Raw genomic sequence first — 24,669 nt, 5'->3', positions numbered from 1 at the left:
TGAACCGATGAGTTGTGAGTCCAGGTATTGCACCTACCTCCTAGTGACCTGGAATTGACCCAGTATCACCACATACATAAAATAATCTGATGCCTACTTTCCCTACTCCTCTCACACCACGGAGTAATAAGGGTCATGGCACAGAGGCTTAAAACTAGTGTGCTCAGAGGTCTCTATCAATTTATAATAGCCCGTGGGTGGCTTAATGTACCGATGAGTGCAGGTAACACGGTCTACCTCATCTCCCCCTGGTATCTCCTGCTCTCCTATCAAAGCATCATCTAGCCCTTCAGGCCTATATGATCTTCTTCCAGGGTGTTCTTTAATCATATCTGGTTCCTAGGGCCCAGCCCCCACTAGTACTGCTACTTCCCATCATTAGTCACTCTTCAGTATTATTATTATTATTATTATCATTTATTTGTTAGGCGCCACAAGGTGTCCGCAGAGCCGTACATAGTACAAACAGTAAACCATACAGGGTTAAACAGTACAGAACAGTAAACACAAAGTAGTTCAGTATCTCATATAGATTTTTTCTTTCTAATCGGCACAAGAAGTTAGCCATTGAATGGGTTGGGGGGTTCATTGTCTCCAAGCCTCATATTCTGAGAAGGCATCTCCCCCAGAGCTATTTTCTTGATCAGCATTACCTTCAACAGTATGCAAAGTCTCTGGATCCTGACTCTAGGGGGTATATTTACTAAACTGCGGGTTTGAAAAAGTGGAGGTGTTGCCTGTGACGAAATGAGTGTGATAACCCTGTGAGCATTCAGTGTCTCATTTCTCACATAATGTGGATTATAGTACTTTTTATAGCCCATGCTTTTGTTCCCCAGCTCACCAGACTACAACTGCATTGTCCAATAACATGTGGCTAAGGGGACATTGTAGTTCAGTGTACATATGTATATTGTGTATTATATATTGATGCCTTGCAGTAATGTTATTCATTGTCCTTAAGCTGAAGCCAGGAGGTTTATGGGTAAAGATCAGGTGGTGTCCACAATACATTCATCCCCCCCCCTTCCTCTACAGGAAGCATGGAACAGCTGGGGACCCGGTGACATCACAAAGTAGTGTAAGGGGTTAATTTTAGGAGGGACTCACTGTTACCTTATCCTTGGAAGTAGAGGAAGCCAAACCCCTAGTCCTGCACTGGCCAATGGTTAGGAAGAATAGACCCAGGGGTTTGCCCAGGGAGGGGAAAGACTGTGGAAATTAGACCTGAGCTATAAGGAACAACTCCAAGGGGGGGAGGGTGTTCATTCTGGGATTTCATTCATGAAGACTGCAAGATTTAGTTTTGAATTGTCGTTTTCTAACTATAGTCTATATATGCAGCTGAGAGGGATCCATGGATCGTGATGTCTGGACAGCCAGGTGACTATAATTCCTTAAGCTAGTGGGGTAAGGGACGGATGATGTGGTAAATCTGCCTGGCATTTATTTACTGTGTGTACATAATTTTCTAGTGTTGTCTGTATGACAATAAATATACTATTGTATTTTTATAACTGCATTTTGCCTGAGTGACCATACGAATCCTAGAAGGTACTGGGTAGACTTCCCTGGCATAGGAAGGCACCCGTGGGTGGCCAGCCAGCGTGAAGTGGGTAGCATTGGGCCAGATATACCCGGTATCTTCACATTGCCTATAGCAACCAATCAGATTCTAGCTGTCATTTTGTAGAATGTACTAAATAAATAATACCTAGAATATGATCGGTTGCTACAGGCAACATCTCCACTTTTTCAAACCCGCAGCTTAGTAAATCTAGCCCTAGGTTTCTTTCTGCAATAGTTTTACAAGTTTTCAGTTTGTTCTGGCAATGGCAAACGCCTTTCTGTAAGACAATGATGTATCCAAGAGAAAGATAACTCTGGTCACTCAATCCCTGGAAGGCAATTTCAAATAATGGTTTTTGAGGCTCATTGGAGATGTATCATCTGTATGACTTCTCAAATATGAACATCACTTGAGAGCCATGAATAAGAAGCACATCACAGGGCTGACCATTATGTTGGGTTGACCTGAGAGAAGCAGATCCAACCAAACAATTGGGAACTCCAACCCACCGATTTGTTTAGAGTTGTCCCACAGCAAAGACATCTTGAACTTTTTGGGGGCCATTACTGTGGTTTACTGACCCCTTCCCCATTTTCTGATGGTCATACTTCAGTTTTATTTGAGATAGAAGGTTCTTCTGCCACATAACATGAAGCAATGTGGCCTATACCACCATTCTTGTCTTCTTGACCTATGCTTCAAATCAGTCTCTCCTGGGAGTGGTGCTTCTCTCTAGGTTCCCAGTTAAGGGCACCCATGGGCCTGTGCAGTGTACAGTCAGCAGTTGTGCTATCTGCTCCCGTAGAGCTTAGATGGGTTTGAAACTTTTTTCTTCTCATTTATGTAGCTCAGATTTGAGTCATCAAAGTGCATTTTTTTAATAAGCATTCACAAGCCGAAACCATCCCTTGTCCTGACTTTCCATTGTTTAGTTGTAGAAAGGAGAATGGCTTCTTCTTTAACAACAGCCAGGGCAGAAAAGACCATGTAAGCTGCTGCAACAGTGTGTTGGCTCAAAGAAGGTAAGAGTCCTGGGACAGGAAATGACTTAGTGAGAGCTATCACAATAAGTGCGGCGGCTCACAATAGATGCGCTGTTTAACCACCTAAAGTTGTTGAAGAACTGAATACTCCCATTGGGTTTTGGGACAAGCACAATAGGGATGTTCCACTCACTAGTGTCTTGCTCAACCATGTCCAGTGAGAACATCTTCTCACTCTTCTTTCTCACAGCAGCCAGGAATGAGGTATCACTTTTGCTTCATGACAACTCTCGGTGGAGTAACAGTCTCATGTTCCATTAAAGTAGTGCAGCCAGGAATGGGAGAGAAGACATATCTGTTCCAGTATATGATTTGCTGCTGTTTTTGCCTAATAAAGTTGGCTCTATGGGAACGTCAGACTTTTCAATGACTGTACCTACTAACCGTGGAGAAGGGTTCTCATCATATCAAGGTTTAAGGAGATTACTATGGTATATTTGTTCCTCCCTTCTCCTCCCCAAATGACAGATCGTGTAATTGACAGTGCCGATAGCCTCTAGGACTTCGTATAGACCTGCTAGTGGGTGAAAAGTTTGCTTTCCGGGGTTGGGACCATGACCAGGACCTTGTCCACAGGATCTAAAGATCAAAATACAGCAGTTTTATCATCACTTCTCTTTTGCCGTTCCTGAGCCTCTTTTACATGTTGTTGTGCAATGGGTCCTATCTTTCCCAACCTCTCATAGATTTGGGCCACAAGTTGTACCAGATTTGGCTCTAATCTCGCCCTCCATTCAACATAGCCAAGATATCCTTTGGCTGTCTCCCAAACAATAACTCAAAAGGACTAAACAGTGTTGAAGGTTAAGGCAAACATCAAACATGGGATAAAGTGACCCAAGTCACCACCAAGCCGTGCGTTTGTGATTGGTACACTGTGGTCTGATGAGCTTTTACCCTTAAGAGCTGACACATGTCCTCCATCAACTTGGACATGAACGGGGTGCACTGGTCAGTGCGAATTTCCTTCAGAATTCCCAAACATGTAAATATTAGCATCAAATTGTTAAATGTATTTTTCCACAGTTGTATCGTTAAGCTGGTCACGAGCAAAGTCCTGCAGAGGAAACAAAGTTCATATCCTCACCGACAAGTGGGGTGGACTCATCCGCAATGTCAGCCGCCAGCACTGCTTTACACTGCACAGCCTTCCCCGAACTATGACATTTTTGTGGAAGTTCTGCTGTGACCCCCAGGATAACATTCCGGGTTGGCAGTTCCCAAAGATCAAGGTCCAGACACTGTGATTTCTTCAACAGATCCTTTTAAGACCGTACTTTCGACCTTTGTATCAGTCGCCGGTATGTCCGACTTGACTTGCTCATTAAGGACCTCCTTAAACAGTGAGAATGTCACGACTAGTATAGCGTACCTGCTATCGTTGGCACTACTCGAAGGAAGGTGCGGAGTCTAACGTGCCCCTGGTGTTCACCAGGGACCCCCGCAAGGAGGTATGGGCTTAGCTGCAGGAAACACGCAGGTCGCGGTTCTTCCACGAGTCAGATAGCGAAGTACGAGAGGAATGTCAGACAGGCCGGGTCGGCAACGGTGCGGGCAATGTAGGTACACAAGGAGAATCCGAAGGGGTAGTGAGTCAAGCCGGGTCGATAACGTTCTGACAGCGAGGTACAAAAGGGAGATCCAAAAGGGTAGTTAAGGCAATCCGGGTCACAATGGTCACAGGCAAACGGCAATAAACTGGAGGAAGGAAAAGGTCAGGAAACAGATAATCACAGGAACACTGGAATGCTGGAGGACAGGAAAGGACCTGAAACTCTGGCACAGGAGGTGGGGTCAGAGAGGCTTAAATAGTGCTGCTAGCCAATGCCCTCAGCACTAGTAGTGCTGTCATTACTCCAGCGCCGTAGCGCTAGTCATCCTTTAGCGCCGTAGCGCTATCTTCATGCAGCGTCCCGTTGCCTAGCAACGGGAACGCTTTCAAGTCTGTAGCTGGCTGGCCAGGCGGAAGGGGAAGTGACGCGTCTGGTTGCTAGGCAACCAGACGTGCTATGCAGACGGGCGGGCGGCCACCGAGCGGCGCCTGACAGAGAAGTCTCGCCCCGGAATAAGCAGATATAGCAGCTTAGGCGCTATGGCAGCCACTGCCAAATTTGTTTGGTTTCTATGTGTGACTGGCAGAATAGTTCTCCCATTTTCCTGTCGTTATATGTATGCATAGGACTTTCACCTTGGGCAACCGTGTAGTTATGGTTTCGGGCAGAGAAGACCTGGAAACTAAAGTAAGGTCACTCCCAGAGTCAACCAAAAGCTAGGACAAGATTTTGATTGATTAGCACAGTCACTCGGAACAAGCAAAGACTTCCTGATGCATCCTTATCCAACAGCTTGGATAAGGATGCCCAACATGCATAACAGAACAGTCCTTGGGTTCCGGTAGTTCAGGATACTTGGCAGAAAGTGGCCGGTTCCCCAAATTTGAAGCACTTCTGATCAGACACCTTTGTAAAATGCCCTCTGTCAATAGCAGTTTTACCATTACTGTGGCAAGGATTGTAAAACCTGGCTTTTGATGTGACATCGGTTTGGTCATTTGTTGCAAAGCACCAAACCTCTCTATCACTGTGGCAAGTGGTTCATAAAACTGTGTTTCTGACTGCAGAACCCATCTTTGTAGACCCCTGATCCAGACCCCAGTTACAGGTATATATCGCTAGAACTTCCATATTCTGAGTAGGTGAATTCACCCCTGACTGCAGCCGTTTTTTAAAACATCTTTTAAAGCTCAAACAGTTGTGCTCTGACCGGTTTTTCTTCGTCATAGCACGATCCCCCCCCAGCATAGCACTAGGCATGACCTGGCCCTGAGACACCAATGCAAGCCAATCTCTCAAACTTTAAGTATGGATAATTAGAGCCTCAGACAGATACATATAAGCTCACTGAGTTTTGCCAGTTAGATACGGCACCAACCTCTCAGCCCTAACTTCAGGAGATCAATTCTATGTCATCATCTGTGCAAAGGGATGAGAAGCATGAGATCCTCAACTGCTAGTACTGCTTCACGAGATGTTCACCTTTAATAGCCCCCTTTCCAAGGAACTAGTTATGTTTCACAGTACTTGGTGGCTCCCAAAACTTAAGCTCGGGTAGTAGCAATTCTTGATCTAGCACTTACCAATGGAGTGGACAAAATATGGTAGGAGGTAGTAAGCAATCATGATTTTAATAGTAGGACAGGTGGGGTTAATGCATAGTAGCAGCAGGTCTAGATCAAGAGAAGGAGAATACAGCAGTTCCTTTAAACAAGCCAAATGGCATGGCAGGTAGATATGAGAGTAAAGCTGTTTAACAAGCCAATTGTCAGGAATGTTGAAGAGAGCAGAATCATTTATACAAATACTGAAAACAGAACAGGACAGGATATAAGACAAACTAAGTCAAATAGGAACTATCACCAGCACTAGAATGGTAACAGGGAGCAGTTTATTGAGCCAGCAAAGCCAATGAGAAGTTACTGGATGATTAGCTGCATGACTGCAGCAGTGATTGTATAGCTGATGCTTTCAGAGTGTGAAACAATGTAGGTTAATATATACAGCTGAATTCCTAACTCCTCTCTTAGAGGCCTGTGGAAAACCAGTCCCCTTGTCACATATCCCTCCTCCTAGGGTTATAGTTAAAGGGATCAGACCTTTACTGAATAACCATCCTTCCCATACTTTGGTACAGGGATGGATCTCCCCTCTGTTTAGTAGGGTTGTGATACTGCTACACTCCATGGCTCTCTGGGAATCAGCGTCCGCACTCTGCTTCAGAAATGCTGCCACCAATCACACTGGGCCACAACAGCCTGGTTGGGAGGGTTACTGGAAGAGTGACCCCATGACACAGCGGAGCCACGCAGACCAATCCATTGAGGCTTTATTTCGGCAATACAAGTATACTAAGACTACAAAGAAGGGGAGGGAGGAAACATAGGGGAGGAGGATACAACTGCAGTTATTCAGTTTTTTGGGCTATAAAATCAAAGCAGTGGGAGAAGAGGCGGTATGGCATACACTGTATTCCGCCACATTTCAACCACTGTACATATATATATGTATTCCTAAAGAGTGAGTGTAGCATACACTCACCTAAATGGAGGGAGACACCTTTATATCAAGGGGGAACTTTCCATCTGTCTATTTATGGTGAGAACTAACTTTAAACCACACTGATTCTTCAAGGAAAACTGTAGGGTGCTTGATATCCAAATCAATATGCTTAGAAAATTCCCTCATGACTGAGGATGAAAATAGTACACTCTGTGCTACAGATGATACAATCTAGTGTAGCTTAAAATAGAGCTCACATAAGACACATATATTTTTAAGTTGTTTAGTCACAGTCCTTCTCCAACGTAATTTCCATAAAAAGGAAACAAAGTACAGAGGGTTCTCTGTATTGAAAGAGGAACTAAACTAATAATTCACACTGGTGGTTTAGATGGCGGTATAAAAACTGCAAAAAACACAAATCAATCCCTGGAGGCGATCACTAGAGGAGATCAGAGGATGAATGAGTGGGTATTTATGGGTGAGGTCAGAGATGTAGCCAGGGGTAGAGGAGAGTTATGTAGAGGGATGTAGCTTGAGACAATGTCTGCAGTAATGTATAGGATAATGTTATAAGACATAAAATGGGCACTAGAGGAGAGCAGAGGATGAATGATGGGGTATTTATGGGTGAGGTCAGAGATGTAGCCAGGGGTAGAGGAGAGTTCTGTGGAGGGATGTAGCTTGAGACAATGTTTGCAGTAATGTATGGGATAATGTTATGAGACATAAGATGGGCACTAGAGGAGAGCAGAGGATGAATGAGGGGGTATTTATGGGTGAGGTCAGAGATATTGTTGTGACAGAATTTTTGGAGGCATTTATAAGTTAATGTCGATATTGCGAATTATAATCTGTATGTGAATTTTTGTTACAGTCCTGTCCTCTGCTGACGCTTTTTTTGTGGATATTGAGCAGCCGATCATCTTCCAGAACAATGTTCGCAGCTTTGGACACCAGGTCGTACAGCTGGATAAATGGTGAGAGTATGACCCATCCTCTGTCCTATAGGGTGGATCATGCGTGCTCCCTGGGACATCCAGTCCTTACTAATGACACAGTCCTACAGGTATAATGTCTCATTTCAGGGTGATTGTCAGCGCTCCCCTCCATCAAGTGGCGATCAATAAAACTGGGCAGTTATATCGCTGTGATCCTGAGACCAAAGGCTGTACTCCCATTCCCATCACCGGTAAGAATGTATTCCTACTTCTGCGGTGTTTGTTGAACTGTTCAGACATTATAGGTCAGCAGAGAGGTGAGTCATTGGTTAAGTTTCTGCACAATGTCCTCCTATTCACCTCTGATTCACCTCTGATATATTGCTGTTTGAATGTGGACAGATGGGGTCAGAGATTTTCAAATCTTTCCACAGAATATTTTTATAGCCTCTGTAGTATTACACATACCCTGATCTACAACAGGGGCAAACTAAAGGGTCTCATGTGGGTGGACTTCATGTGGGGAAGGGGGGGGGGGGTTTCATGTGAGGGGATCTTCATGTGGGGGTGTCTTCATGTGGGGAGGATCTTCATGTGAGGGGATCTTCATATGGGTTTTTTTTTTAGAAGACAGGTACAACCAATGATTTCTGAATTCTCATATTTTACTTTAAAATTTGAGCGCAAAACAATACTAATAATAATACTAATACTAATATTACTACTATCAGTAATAATGATAATAATTCCAGCTCGGACGTGTCACATGGAAAGGGAATAAACAGGCACATAGCACTCTCTGTGATGATCCAGGATAATCTGCTGATATATTAAGCAAACCCTCCTCTGTGTAAAGACAATGTAACATGAAAGCTGAAATCCTCCTCAATAAGCATCACCCCAGATGTCAGACATCAATTTCTCAATTTACTACCGATGAGAACGACCCTCATAGTGTATCATTATTATATGTTAATATTTTAAATGTCCGACAGCTGAGATCAGGCCGGATACAATGCTGCGGGTGGAAGTATTACACATCTTTGTGGACTGCGATCTGATCCCGTTAAACAAGCTTTGCTTTTTGCCATCAGTCTTAAAAAAAGACCACTATCTCCAGATGGCATCAGATTACCTTTTTAGTGAGGTCCGTTGATGCCGGAGAAACCGCAGGATAACTAGCCTGCGGGGTCTGGACATTTCTGCTTTAAATTACCATTGAAGTACGTTGCGCCCACGTGACACTGCAGTGCCGGACAGGTCTCCAGTCGGAATTGCCGCCTGTCACCCTGCGCTGGCCTCGGACATCTCCCTCGTCGTTTTTCAGGTAGGTCTGCTTGTATTTCATTCTTCTTCTTCTCCCTTCGGCTTTTTTATGTAGGAATCACAGTTGTTGGCATGGTGGTCATCGCTCAACTGTACCCAAACCGGAGAAACTGCTGTGGGTCAACCGCATTAGCCACACAGGCGCAATTGCCACAAAGGGTCACCTCCTCCTTTTGCCAGCAGCATTAGGCGGCCAGTGAAGGGGTCTTTTTGTAGGTTTAGAAAGGGAGATTTCACCAGGGCTCACCAATGGGCCCAGACATGGTAAATAGCAGTATTATTATTATTATTATTATTATTATTATTATTATTAATTTTTATTTATAGGGCGCCACTAGGTGTCCGTAGCGTCGTACAGGGACAAACTAAATTACAATACGAGGTGAGACAGCACAGTACAGTAAACAATAAGCACAGTAACTCAGTGAGCTCAGAGGGCGCGGAAGGGGAGAGGGGAAGGTCCGCCAACGACGGAGTCCAAGAGGGAAGGCACATATGACAGGGAGACCTCCAAGGGGAGAGGAGGGAGCGAGAGGGGACGGGGGGAAGAGGGTCCTCAAGGAGGAGAGCTAAGTAGCTGGAGAGCAGAGTTAACAGTGGTGAAGACAGGAGGAGAGAATACCCTGCTCAAAGGAGCGTACAATCTAAGGGGTGGGGTAGACAGACAGAGAGACACGGGGGAGAGATGGAGGAACGGAGGATAAGGATAAGGGAAGGGGAAAGAGGGGAAGAGGCAGAAGTATTACATTTTGTATCGCTGCAATCCATAGTAAATAGACCCCTGAATATTATGTCATCATATAACACAATATCACATGTGTGTGCACACTGGGTCTGATTCTTTAAGTAATGCAAAAAAATGTGGGGACAGATTTATAGTTGGGATACGGCATGTCCTAGATCAACATTAAAATTCAGTGTACAAATAAAGCTATCAGGTATTTGTGTGTTACATAAAAACAGCCAGTATTTAACTTATGTCTAAAATAATAATCACATTTGCACCCCTTGCATTGTAACATGGTTTTGTCCAGAAGAAAACGTACTCATTTTTTTACCTTACTTGTCTTAATGAATCAGGCCCAGTATCGTAATATATCTTATAAGAGTTACCATTGCAGGATCTGAGGATGAAAATCATATGTCACTCGGACTCACTCTGACCACTGAAGGAAGCTCATCTCAACTACTGGTACGTCTATACTCTTCTCCTGTGTCTCCTGTTCATATAGTTTACATTTACTGCTACCGCTCATTGCTCCTCTTAGCAGGTTATTACTGCTACCGCTCATTGCTCCTGTTAGCTGGTTATTACTGCTTCCGCTCATTGCTCCTCTTAGCTGGTTATTACTGCGACCGCTCATTGCTCCTATTAGCTGGTTATTACTGCTACCGCTCATTGCTCCTCTTAGCCGGTTATTACTGCTACCGCTCATTGCTCCTCTTAGCTGGTTATTACTGCTACCGCTCATTGCTCCTCTTAGCTGGTTATTACTGCTACCGCTCATTGCTCCTATTAGCTGGTTATTACTGCTACCGCTCATTGCTCCTCTTAGCCGGTTATTACTGCTACCGCTCATTGCTCCTCTTAGCTGGTTATTACTGCTACCGCTCATTGCTCCTCTTAGCTGGTTATTACTGCTACCGCTCATTGCTCCTCTTAGCCGGTTATTACTGCTACCGCTCATTGATCCTCTTAGCTGGTTATTACTGCTACCACTCATTGCTCCTCTTAGCTGGTTATTACTGCTACCGCTCATTGCTCCTATTAGCTGGTTATTACTGCTACCGCTCATTGATCCTATTAGTCGGTTATTACTGATTCCCCTCATTGCTCCTCTTAGCTGGTTATTACTGCTACCGCTCATTGTTCCTATTAGCCGGTTATTACTGCTACCGCTCATTGCTCCTCTTAGTCGGTTATTACTGCTACCGCTCATTGCTCCTCTTAGCTGGTTATTACTGCTACCGCTCATTGCTCCTCTTAGTCGGTTATTACTGCTACCGCTCATTGCTCCTCTTAGCTGGTTATTACTGCTACCGCTCATTGCTCCTATTAGTCGGTTATTACTGCTACCACTCATTGCTCCTCTTAGCTGGTTATTACTGCTACCGCTCATTGCTCCTCTTAGCTGGTTATTACTGCTTCCCCTCATTGCTCCTCTTAGCTGGTTATTACTGATTCCCCTCATTGCTCCTCTTAGCTGGTTATTACTGCTACCGCTCATTGCTCCTCTTAGCTGGTTATTACTGCTACCGCTCATTGCTCCTCTTAGCCGGTTATTACTGCTTCCCCTCATTGCTCCTCTTAGCCGGTTATTACTGCTACCGCTCATTGCTCCTCTTAGCAGGTTATTACTGCTACCGCTCATTGCTCCTCTTAGCTGGTTATTACTGCTACCGCTCATTGCTCCTCTTAGCTGGTTATTACTGCTACCGCTCATTGCTCCTCTTAGCCGGTTATTACTGCTTCCCCTCATTGCTCCTCTTAGCTGGTTATTACTGCTACCACTCATTGCTCCTCTTAGCAGGTTATTACTGCTACCGCTCATTGCTCCTCTTAGCCGGTTATTACTGCTACCACTCATTGCTCCTCTTAGCCGGTTATTACTGCTACCACTCATTGCTCCTCTTAGCTGGTTATTACTGCTACCACTCATTGCTCCTATTAGCTGGTTATTACTGCTACCGCTCATTGATCCTATTAGTCGGTTATTACTGATTCCCCTCATTGCTCCTCTTAGCTGGTTATTACTGCTACCGCTCATTGTTCCTATTAGCCGGTTATTACTGCTACCGCTCATTGCTCCTCTTAGTCGGTTATTACTGCTACCGCTCATTGCTCCTCTTAGCTGGTTATTACTGCTACCGCTCATTGCTCCTCTTAGTCGGTTATTACTGCTACCGCTCATTGCTCCTCTTAGCTGGTTATTACTGCTACCGCTCATTGCTCCTATTAGTCGGTTATTACTGCTACCACTCATTGCTCCTCTTAGCTGGTTATTACTGCTAAAGCTCATTGCTCCTCTTAGCTGGTTATTACTGCTTCCCCTCATTGCTCCTCTTAGCTGGTTATTACTGATTCCCCTCATTGCTCCTCTTAGCTGGTTATTACTGCTACCGCTCATTGCTCCTCTTAGCAGGTTATTACTGCTACCGCTCATTGCTCCTCTTAGCTGGTTATTACTGCTACCGCTCATTGCTCCTCTTAGCTGGTTATTACTGCTACCGCTCATTGCTCCTCTTAGCCGGTTATTACTGCTTCCCCTCATTGCTCCTCTTAGCTGGTTATTACTGATTCCCCTCATTGCTCCTCTTAGCTGGTTATTACTGCTACCGCTCATTGCTCCTCTTAGCTGGTTATTACTGCTACCGCTCATTGCTCCTCTTAGCCGGTTATTACTGCTTCCCCTCATTGCTCCTCTTAGCCGGTTATTACTGCTACCGCTCATTGCTCCTCTTAGCAGGTTATTACTGCTACCGCTCATTGCTCCTCTTAGCTGGTTATTACTGCTACCGCTCATTGCTCCTCTTAGCTGGTTATTACTGCTACCGCTCATTGCTCCTCTTAGCCGGTTATTACTGCTTCCCCTCATTGCTCCTCTTAGCTGGTTATTACTGCTACCACTCATTGCTCCTCTTAGCAGGTTATTACTGCTACCGCTCATTGCTCCTCTTAGCCGGTTATTACTGCTACCACTCATTGCTCCTCTTAGCCGGTTATTACTGCTACCACTCATTGCTCCTCTTAGCTGGTTATTACTGCTACCGCTCATTGCTCCTATTAGCTGGTTATTACTGCTACCGCTCATTGATCCTATTAGTCGGTTATTACTGATTCCCCTCATTGCTCCTCTTAGCTGGTTATTACTGCTACCGCTCATTGTTCCTATTAGCCGGTTATTACTGCTACCGCTCATTGCTCCTCTTAGTCGGTTATTACTGCTACCGCTCATTGCTCCTCTTAGCTGGTTATTACTGCTACCGCTCATTGCTCCTCTTAGTCGGTTATTACTGCTACCGCTCATTGCTCCTCTTAGCTGGTTATTACTGCTACCGCTCATTGCTCCTATTAGTCGGTTATTACTGCTACCACTCATTGCTCCTCTTAGCTGGTTATTACTGCTACCGCTCATTGCTCCTCTTAGCTGGTTATTACTGCTTCCCCTCATTGCTCCTCTTAGCTGGTTATTACTGATTCCCCTCATTGCTCCTCTTAGCTGGTTATTACTGCTACCGCTCATTGCTCCTCTTAGCTGGTTATTACTGCTACCGCTCATTGCTCCTCTTAGCCGGTTATTACTGCTTCCCCTCATTGCTCCTCTTAGCCGGTTATTACTGCTACCGCTCATTGCTCCTCTTAGCAGGTTATTACTGCTACCGCTCATTGCTCCTCTTAGCTGGTTATTACTGCTACCGCTCATTGCTCCTCTTAGCTGGTTATTACTGCTACCGCTCATTGCTCCTCTTAGCCGGTTATTACTGCTTCCCCTCATTGCTCCTATTAGCCGGTTATTACTGCTACCCCTCATTGCTCCTCTTAGCTGGTTATTACTACTACCCCTCATTGCTCCTCTTAGTCGGTTATTACTGCTACCACTCATTGCTCCTCTTAGCTGGTTATTACTGCTACTGCTCATTGCTCCTCTTAGCAGGTTATTACTGCTTCCCCTCATTGCTCCTCTTAGTCGGTTATTACTGCTACCACTCATTGCTCCTCTTAGCTGGTTATTACTGCTACCGCTCATTGCTCCTCTTAGCCGGTTATTACTGCTACCGCTCATTGCTCCTATTAGCCGGTTATTACTGCTACCACTCATTGCTCCTCTTAGCCGGTTATTACTGCTACCGCTCATTGCTCCTCTCAGCTGGTTATTACTGCTACCACTCATTGCTCCTCTTAGCTGGTTATTACTGCTACCGCTCATTGCTCCTCTTAGCTGGTTATTACTGCTACCGCTCATTGCTCCTATTAGCCGGTTATTACTGCTACCACTCATTGCTCCTCTTAGCCGGTTATTACTGCTACCGCTCATTGCTCCTCTTAGCTGGTTTTCACAGCTTCTGAATCTGGACATCTAAACTCTTTATCCTTCCCAGGCATGTGGACCAACCCTGCAGAGAATCTGTGGACAGAACGTCTATGTAAATGGGCGCTGCTACCGGCTAGACCGAAACCTGAGAGTACAAGAAACTGTACCGGCGTCTCTACCAGGTACCGCTCTAATCATATATATCTTCTGCTGTACAATTTGCTGGTATCTCTCATAATTCAGTCTTAGATATACTAATGCGCTGAGCATTGTGGGTAGGGAGTATAGTATGCGTTACAGAAACACTGTGTCCTAGAATTAGTGATACTTATCTGATCGTAGCCGCAGAGCACCGTGAGTGGTCCTGTTGATTGAGGTCATGGATGGTGTTGGTGTCCAGTTGTGTTTAGATGATGGTGGTTTGGGAATTGAGAAAGGGGATACATACGAGTACTGGAAAATAAAGGATACAGTAAAGACGAGAAATAAGTTTTGAAATATTTTCCAAATATAAAGTAAAAATAAAATAAGGTAAAAATAAAAATACCAGATCTTTTCCCTACATATGGGCCCCACTTCCCGTTGAGCGGCCCTGTCTGACACTTTTCTTCCCATCTAGCCCAACCCACTGATTTTAGAGAACAGGTTTCTCCGTGTCTTGGTTCCTGTACCCGCTAGCACCTACTCACTATCCGTGAATTTTTCCCCTCCTCTCCTCCCCTCATCTGGGGGTAAATGTATCAATCTCCAGTTTCTTCAACTCGCGGGAGTTCGGCGAGATGACAGCTAAAATTTAAAGCAACGCTGCCTTGTAAAGGCAAGTTTCCCTTTACAAGGCAGCGCCGCTTTAAATTTTATCTGTCATCTTGCTGAACTCCCGCGAGTTGAAGAAACCGGAGATTGTTACATTTACCCCCTGGTCCTTGTCTAAATTTTTTAAAAAATGGACCTTTAGCTGTATGTTCTTCTATTATAGTATCATTACTCTAATTGTAACTGTGGCCATTAAAAATATAAACTTTAAAAAAATAAATTATAATAATAAAATACTTCATCATCATCATCATCATTTATTTATATAGCGTCACTAATTCCGCAGGGCTGTACAGAGAACCCATTCAAATCAGTCCCTGCCCCACTGGAGCTCACAGTCTAAATTCCCTAATATAGACGCACACTCACACATAGACAGACAGAGAGGGAGAGACTAGTGTCAATTTTGATAGCAGCCAATTAACCTACCTGTATGTTTTTGGAGTGTGGGAGGAAACCGGAGCACCCGGAGGAAACCCACGCAAACACAGGGAGAACATACAAACTCCACACAGATAAGGCCATGGTCTGGAATCGAACTCATGACCCCAGTGCTGTGAGGCAGAGGTGCTAACCACTAGACCACTGTGCTGCCGAGCACAGTAATGTTTGGGGTTAGCAGGATCTTCATAGGTCTATATCTGTGTTGAGGCCATTTGATGTGAGTGTTTTCAGTTTGTATATCCATTTGGTTTTGAGTCTGGAGAGTGCTTTTTCTATGTCACTTCTATGTTTGGGAGGAGTCTTCATAATTCATTTTTCATAATTTACTTTATTTCTCACTTTCCAGTACAGCTTAGCATCTCACTTCCCAAACCACTAGCACCTCATCCTGGGAAATAAAAATGGAGAACAAGACCATTCCAGACACCAATCAGCAGGACCACCCAAAGGTCTCCGCGGCTACAATCAGACAACCCATAATTCACTGTCCCCTCAATGTTTGTGGACCAGCTGGAACTAAACTGTGGACTACGTTGTTTGTTTCCATGGTTACAAATGTTACTATGAAAAGTCCATTATTTACAGCTTAACTGTCAAATGCCAACAACAATTTGTGTCTACATTTTCTACAGGCAATTTCATGCAGAAGCCTTTTTCAAGTATCGGGAGTTATTCCAGTTGTTGTAGTTGTAGAACTCACCATAATCATTTTAACCAGACAACAACATTTTTGGGGAAGTCACTTTTTAAAACCTAACAGATTTCCAGGTGGTCTGGTACCCTTCCTCAGGAGTATATGGTAAATCTAAGGAATGGTGTGTACTTGTTTAAATATTGTCCTTCAGCTAACAATTATTCAGCACTAAAAAAAGTCCAAAATTGAACGAAAATTTAAAAAAAAATAAGAAAATGTTACATCAGTGGAAGTGGGGGGTATACGGTGGTATATCATACCGCCACTTCTCCTACTGCCTTCATTGTAACACTATCACATTCCAGTCAATATTATTATATATATATATATATATATATATATATATATATATATATATATATATATATATATATATATATATATATATATATATATATATATGTATATATATACTTATATCAAAGAAAATATATTGGTAGTGGAGAAAAGAAAGACTAAGATAGAGAAACATACCGGACTTTGGTCCCCTTACGGAGGCCTCAGACCCCGCCAGAGTCTGACCTAGTTTACATTGACCATCCGGCGCCTCTCTATATCCCTAATCTTCTATATCTTGTGCAGAATATCACCCAACACTATTTTACTATTTCAAAGGAGGACCTTTTGCCTGATGGAAACCTGACACCTCGTGTTCCAAGTGAAATGTCTATTTACTAAACTAAGAAAATAGTGCTTAACTCAAAGTCCTTACACCTATCCTTGAATGCTCCATAAATACATTCAGGGTAACTATGCCCCAAAAGGCACAGAATACCCAAGGCACCGGAAACCCTCTTGTAAAACTCTAGGTTGAAGGGGCGCTCAAGCAGAAAATGGTCCATGGTCTCTTCCTCCCCCAGACACTCCTGCCGGGGGCAGGGCCATCTTTAACATTGGGCATGATGGGCAGGTGCCCGGGGGCCCCACGGGCAAGGGGGCCCCATAGGCACGGCTCTTAATGAGAATAAATAATCCTGCAAAAGAAAAAAAACGGCAAAAAAACCCTTCAAGGGTCACTGAGCAAGTACATCTATCTATCTCTATCTCTATCTATCTATATCTATATCTGTATACATCTATAAATCCAGGCCCGGCGCTCCCATTAGGCAAGGTTAGGCACTTGCCTAGGGCGCCGGGCTCTGGAGGGCGCCACAGAATGGTAAATGACTTTAAAACTGTGCGGCGACCGCTGAACATACCTGTCACGGCCGCCGCACAGCATTCAGATGCACGGGGAGGGGGGAAGAGGCTATTACTCACCACCGCCACCTCTCTGCTCTGTCTCCTCCCCTCCACTCACGTGGAGGGGCGGCGGTGGTGATACAAGGTAAGGAAAGACGGGGTGAGGAGGCAGGAGGCCGATTTTTTTTTGGGGGGGGGGGCCGATTTTGTAAAAATGCCTAGGGTGCCATGGACCCTAGCACCGGCCCTGTATATATCTATATCTATATCTAGGGGCCCCGGTGCACTGTTGTTAAGATGGCCCTGGCTGGGGGCAGCCACGCTCATCGGCATTTCTATACTTTAAGTTCCCCCTCACATAGAGTCTACTATGGAAAGAGAGTAGTCCAATGTCCCAAAACTTCAGAAGAACCCTATCTGAATTAACAAAGGCCAAGCCCAAAAAACAAATATTGCCCGGGCAGTCTAGTAGTGACAACTGAACCCAGAAATGAGAGTGATGGATTCTCCTCTTTAATTTCCTATATGAAGAGTTCCTGACTTCCCCCACCTCAAGGCCCCAACTCTTTGTCACCTTTAATCCCAGAGAATGTAGGCCGGGAGGTACACATGAGGAACCCAAAAGCTCTTTACCCTTCCTCCATTTATCCAGTCATTAAGGAAGGGATCCACCCATGTCCTAAAGCCACCTATCCAACAAGAAGGGGTCTCAAGGAAGAGACTACTAAGATGTAATTTAAAACTGTAAAGTTGTTAGAAAGAATAGCACTGGGTTATCCATCCCCAGGCTACGTTCCTTCCTCGATCTATAGGTCACAACACGCTTGACTAGGTTCAGCCTATTCCCCCAAAGTAAATGGAGGAAAACTGCATAAAGCCTGGCCCATAAAGATTCTGGCAACAAGCACACATAACTGATATACAGAACACCGGGATCAGGTAGGTCTTTACCAGGTCAACCCTTTCCCTAAGAGAAAGTTTCCATCCTCTCCAGCTCTCCAATTTCCAGAATGCTTCCTTTAATTCCCAATTTTACCTGGCTTAATCGCCAGGGCCAAATTGGATTCCCAAAATTTTGATGTTAGTACTGGCCTGGGAAAGGTCATCTGGAAGGTTGAAATGCCAACATTCCTCCCCCATTCAGAAAAACTTCACTCTTCTCTTGGTTCACTTTCGAGCCACTGGCTTGAGTACCTGTGGACCAGAGATGCTACTTCCTTTGCTTCCATAGAACTCGACAACAGTGATATTGTCCGCATAGGCCACCACCTTTAATGGACACTCTGGACCAAGCTGCACCCCTCCTATCGAGCCACCTTCTGTCCCTCGGATGAAAGGATCTATTGCAAAGACATTCAGGAGGGGGCTCAGGGGGCAACTCTTCCTTACTCCAGAGTTGACCACGAAGAATGGATCCACCCAACCATTAACAAGAGACAAGCTTTCGGCCTGTCTGTAAATAGTACGAAGCAAATCTATCACCCGCACTTAAAGACCATACCTCCGAAGCAGAGCCCATAGGTTCTCGTGGTTAACCCTATCAAAGGCCTTCGAATGATCTAAGGTTAAAAGATACTTTCCCCACTTCTCAGCCCAACACCGCTCAATGGTCTCCCGGACACCAAGGACAGCGCTATAAGTGCTTCGGCCCTTCATGGTGTTGCAAGGAGGAGAAAGCATTTCAACAGAGATCTGCAACAGTCTATTAAAATGCACCTTTGCTAAAATCTTAGTATTGAGTATTGAGGAGGGCTAGCTATGAGGCGCCAGTTCTTAATATATGACTGGTTCTTCCCTTTAGACAATAATTAAAGCAGAAACCCTCATGGAGGGAGGCAGTTAACCTCTTTCCAGGCTCTCATTAAACACCTCCACCAGGCATGGAGCCAAAATGTCCCCAAAAATTTTAAAGAATTTGGAGTTTAACCCATCCGGACCTTTGTCCGAAGACCGCCACCTTTTTACACTAACACCCACTGGAATATTACCACTATCAGAAAAAATAACCTCTTCATCATCAAAATTAACATTGTCTAACACAGCATGTTCAGCAGAGGGTAGGCTAACCTTAGTAACTTCATCACACCCCTGAGGGGCAACTGTTTCAACAACCAAATGAATGTGGGTGGATGGAAAGTCAGAAGGGAGAGACAAGGGATCTGGAGGGGGCAGGATCAGGGGAGTGGGAACAGGGACAACCACTAGATTTTCCTGGGCAGCAGGGGGGTAAAGGGTTGGGGGAAGGAGGGAAGGGAAAGGGATGAGGAGGGTGAAGGATCATTAACCTGTAAATCTGAGGACAACTCTTCCAAATACATGGGACTAGTACTGGGGCCTACCAGGGTCTTAAGAAAATCTCTCCCAGTTACTTCTCCCAGAGACTCCCTATTTTTCCCTCTATCCTTGGGTTTTTTATAAACTTTTTTGGTTCATAATTGGCAGGAACCCTTGATTTATTTTTCTGTTTAGCCACTTTAGGTCGGATGACCAAGCTTCCATCATCGGTTTTAACTATGTCACCCATTACTTCTTCATCACTGGAAAAAGCAATATAACGGTTAATCAGAACCAGCTCTTCACATTTTGCCTTATTCCCACTCTTCCTACTCTTCTTATTCTGAAGCCTGCTCTTCCTCAACAGATTTTGAAGGACCTACTTCCTCCTCCACTGGGTCAAACTGAACCACTAGAGAGACAGGATCTGTGAGAGGGGGTAAAGCAGAAGGGCACGTGGTACTATCCGTGTCTCCATCTGCTCAGCCATCTGAGCCATCTCATTATCTGGAATATCATGGCTATTATGATAGGCTCTAAGACAGCTTCTAAACGGATGGCCCAGCGTGAAACACAAATTACACCTTATTACCGAACATGATTTGGCCTTGTGTCCCAAATCCCGCAAAGCCCGCAATTAGTAGCCGGGCAATTCATGCTGAGGTGGTGGAAGTCACCGTAGCGATGGAACATCCTCGGCTGGCTGGGGTAAAACCATTGTATATGGTCTCTGCCTATGAAAGCTGCTGATAGGATGTGCCCCACACAAGCCTCCGTGCATCGCAGTTTGACCACGGCTGACCAACGGCCAGGGCCACCTTAACAACTTTATGGGCCCCCGGGCAATGCAGTGTACCGGGCCCCTAAAAAAAATAATATATATATATATATATATAGTGTGTGTGTATGTGTGTAAAAAAAATATGTATGTATGTAAAAAAAACGTGATTATATATATATATATATAGGGGCCCCCTTAACTTACCTTAAGTCCGATCCTCTTCTTTTTTCTGCCCTCTTCCGTGCTGTGGTTGCAGTGAATGATGGGGGGCCTGACATCACGCCCAGCATTCACTGCGAGCACAGCACGGAAGAGGGGACCAGGGAGGGAGCCGGATCACCGCTGATGTGACCGCAAGGTAAGTATTTAAAAAAAAAAAAAGGATTTTAGGATTCGGACGGGCCCCCCTTGCATGCAAGGCCCCCGGGCACCTGCCCATCGTGCCCAATGGAAGAGACGGCCCTGCCAACGGCCACCCCAGACATGTTTGCTGGGGTCCGGGACTTTCTCCAGAAGGGTTATTATATCTGCATAGCATCTTGCCCAATAGGTCAGATCTACTACCAGTAAAGAGTCATTACGAACCAATATCCTAACCCTTTCCTGACGTGTTATAGGAATATCTCTATAATTTATCCAAGGGGCTTTGTCCTTAAGTTTAGCCCAACTCAACCAGAAACTCTGCAAGCCTTGATATAACATAAAGCTGGTATCAAATTCTGGGGAATTTACTGGTTGTATACAATCGCAAAGATCAGTTGCTCAAAAAACCAAACTGAGAGAAAATTAAATCCAAAAATTGGGATCTATTTGAGTGTGGGGAGGGGGTCCTTCCCAATATACCTTAATTGAACAATATTTCTACGTTCGGCTGGTTGTCCAGAAGACAGAAACCAAGATTGAGAAACTTTAGCTCTACTCCTAGAATTTCCAGCTACAGTACTCACATAGGACATACTGTTTTGTTGGAACCTCATTTACTGTATTACCCGCTGTCACTGAGGATGCTGCCAGGACTACGTTCATATTTAAAGGTATTGATTTCCCCTTACTCTGAACATCACCTTGCATGATACCTGAGCTCGCAGCATCACCAGGCAACACAAACACATTAGGCATTTTTACCGCTGCAGATTCTATAGCACACAATGCAGCCCTTGTTCTTTCAGCCACTTTCAACGGACTAAATATAGAATCAATAATCTTAGTCTGCAATGGAGGCTGAGTACTTTTATCTAAACCAGAGTCATCACCAGAAACAGTTTTTACAGATGCCGTGGGATCAGGAACTTGTACAGCACACATCAAAGATGGGTTTCCCCTGCACGCAGGTATAGCTTTAACAGTTACCGAGTCTGAAGTCCTGCTTACTGCGGGATAACCCGATTCACTGCACAACACTAGAGTGTGTATCTGCTCCACTTCACCGCTCACAACTTCCTTCTGTGCCGGAATCACTTACGCTACCGCCTTCACACCGCCATCTGGGCATTACTACCTAACGGCAGCTGAGCAACAGACGGGGCTGGGGAAGAGGACACCGAACAAGCGAACCCCCTGTTCAGCTATCTGCCGCTGGCGATCCCATCATCAGTGATTCTCCTTCCATACCCTGATGGTATCATACATAGGGTTGGACGCCATTTCAATGGCAGTAGGAACAGCCATATTCACAGGCAGCGGTACAGACATTTCAGAGTTAATCTCTGATGGATTTTCCTGAGCCTGCAGACTTTCCTCTAGGGAATCCATCTGATGGATTTTCTCTGCTAGAGCTGATTCCAATGTGAAAATGTCTTTATTAAATATCACCCAATCTGCACTATAGGCACAAATTAGTTTTTGCTTTTTTCGGCCTATCAGATGGTGCAACTTAATCATTTCAGCTTCTAACTGACGGATTTGGTCTCTGACTGTCGCCTCCTCTGCCGCACTTCTCACTGGGACCAATGGTTTTACTCCTTCCACAACCGACTCCAGGTAAGTGGCTGCAGCGTCTGATCTTGTTGTGTCCTCAGACATTACCTTCAGGGTTTGTTTCTTCATACCCAGGCTCTGACATCTCAGGAGTCTTTATCTGTATAATGACTGCAGGTTGATCAGCCAGCTGGTCAGACTAATGTCTAAAAAGTCCAATGATTCACAGTCAGCAGCAGCACTGCTTACAGGTAACACACCACTGCTTTCTTGGTTATTCATATCCACAATCTCCTCTTGTTCTTGCTTCTCAGAAATTGGGCCTAAAACTTGAGGAGTTTTATATGTAAGAAATTCCCCAATTTTAAACTTATCCAACTTCTTGCAGGAGATATTTTCTTTCACTGCAGACTGGATTTCTCTGCTATCTTGCTTATATATTAATATATATATATATATATATATATATATATATATATATATATATATATATATATATATATATATATATATATATATATATATTGTGGCAAAAAGGGATATTTGCCACAGTTCCCTGTAAGGGAACAGGTAGGAGCACGGTGTAACAGGTAGGCAAACGGTGTAGCAACAGGCTGTAGTCAGGGCTACGTTTTCCTTAGGTTCCTCTCTTAGCGCACACATACACACAGGTGTTCCACATGGGTGTGCTTGGTTTGCTGTGATTTGTTGTAGTGCTTGGGGTGGAGGATAACGATACTGTCTGTATGTGTGGGTGACACCACCGATGCCAGTAAGTGGCCGGCTTGCAGACAGGGAAGTAATGTCTAGCCAGATGTAGGTGGTGGGGATTTTCATGTACTGTTACTGGATATGATTGCTGTACCAACATTGGAGCTGTTTTACCATCCTGACAACTGCTAATAAACCGCTAAATGGTTCAGCATACCTGCGTCCGACTCCTGTGAATGGTGCACTTTCTCACAAATGGTGTCATCGTGGGATCTGTAGGACAGCTAAGACACAGCCGTCCTCCCAGCCTCCAGACGCAAGGGTGGTGAGTGGAGTCTGTTAAAGACCACTATAATCAACCAAACTGTGTAATTCTTTGTTTCCAATGTGTTGCTGTGAAGAGACAAACCTTTGCATTGGGAACTGATTAGCAGCTGTTTTGTTGCAAAAGGAAGCAGAAGTTAAAACACTGCTGGTCATTGTAGTGCCTCACTTGTTAAAGGTTCAAACTGTGAATTGGGTGTGGTCCAATAATTATTATTATTTTTTTTTGGGGGGGGGGGTGTTTGCTATTTACCAGTGAAGGTTTCACAGCACATGTCAGCTGAAAAAAAAATGGTTTACAAACAAACAAAAACAAATGTATTTTCTGGTAATTGTAGTACGGAGTGTGGGTCACTCAGTTGTGAATTGGGTGTGGCCCAGAAACTTTTTTCGTTACCTGAATGCTGAGAGAAGCTAGGTTTGATTTCCCAGCACAAACTCCTGTGGGAATGGACAGACAGTAACAATGGTAGCGGCCGTTGCCCCAAAACTGCCATACCCTTTAATCCTGGGCAGAGACCTTCCGCTGTTCAAGCAGATGCTCCAGGAGCGAATTCAGCCGGACACAACGACAATTGAAGCACCAGCCGAAAATCCAGCCTTGATGGAGGAGCTTGAGGGAACAGAAAATGGAAAGCGCCAGGATCTACTACGAGACCTGAACCAGAAAATTCTGGAAAATACACCTCCTAAGAGGTGGGAGCCTAGACAACGGAGAGCTGCACAGGTACCAACGCCGAACCAGACCCTGGCATCATTCGTTGGCGAGACCTCGGGTGAAGGGGCTATGCCTCCCAATGAGGACTCAGACTGGGCAGAATTGTCTAACTTGTTTCCACTAAGAGACTTTGGCCGAAACCAACTTGGAGATGTTGCCTTAGCTAATGTCTATAAGAATGTAGTTAAGATTAATGGGCTAGAGAAGGCTAAAAAGCCTGCAAAGGGTATTGCCTATTATATGGTAAAGAATGATCTGTTATATAGAGTTGCTAATGTACAGGGTAGAACTGTATAGCAATTGTAAGTACCACAAATCCATACATCACTTGTTCTCAAAGCTGCACTTACACATCTGTGTGGGGGACATTTGGGGGGGAAGATAAAACAAGGGAGTGGATATGGCTCCGGTTCTATTGGCCAGGAGTGTACGTGGCAATAAAAAGGTTTTGCCGGAAGTGTCCAGTATGTCAGAGAACCTGTCCAAAGCCAGACTATTTGGCCCGCTAGTTCCCATCCCTGTGGTGCAGACCCCATTTGAGCGCATTGGTATGGATTTGGGTAGGCCCATTAGAGGAGTCAGCCCACAGCCATCAGTATATTTTGGTCATAGTGGACTATGCTACCAGGTATCCCGAGGCTATACCTTGGTGCAATACAAAGTCCAGCACAATAGAGAAAGAAACTACGATAAGACAGTTGTAGTTAGAGCTTTCCAACCAGGGGACAAAGTTCCCATGAGGGACGATCTGTCCCCAGGGCGGGGACGACATGCTCTTCGCAGTGTCACCAAGGTTGGCGACGCTAAGTGGAGGGGTATGTGGCAAAGAGGGATATTTGGCAC

The 24,669-nt window shown here is 44.7% G+C and overlaps 1 protein-coding gene across 1 annotated transcript in view; it reads left to right on the top strand.

The window, feature by feature from the left end:
• LOC142097133 (integrin alpha-M-like) overlaps positions 1–24,669 on the top strand; it is a 79,916-nt gene that overhangs the window by 1,928 nt on the left and 53,319 nt on the right. The window contains exons 2-5 of the mRNA XM_075178738.1: positions 7,546–7,648; positions 7,757–7,860; positions 10,057–10,127; positions 14,036–14,150. Coding sequence (XP_075034839.1) covers positions 7,546–7,648; positions 7,757–7,860; positions 10,057–10,127; positions 14,036–14,150 — 393 coding nt within the window. The remainder of the gene's footprint in view (positions 1–7,545; positions 7,649–7,756; positions 7,861–10,056; positions 10,128–14,035; positions 14,151–24,669) is intronic.

The sequence above is a fragment of the Mixophyes fleayi genome, chromosome 7, assembly GCF_038048845.1.
Source record: "Mixophyes fleayi isolate aMixFle1 chromosome 7, aMixFle1.hap1, whole genome shotgun sequence".
Classification (NCBI taxonomy): Eukaryota; Metazoa; Chordata; class Amphibia; order Anura; family Limnodynastidae; genus Mixophyes; species Mixophyes fleayi.
Note: the sequence above shows the minus strand (reverse complement) of the source record. Positions and strands in the feature narration are given on the sequence as shown.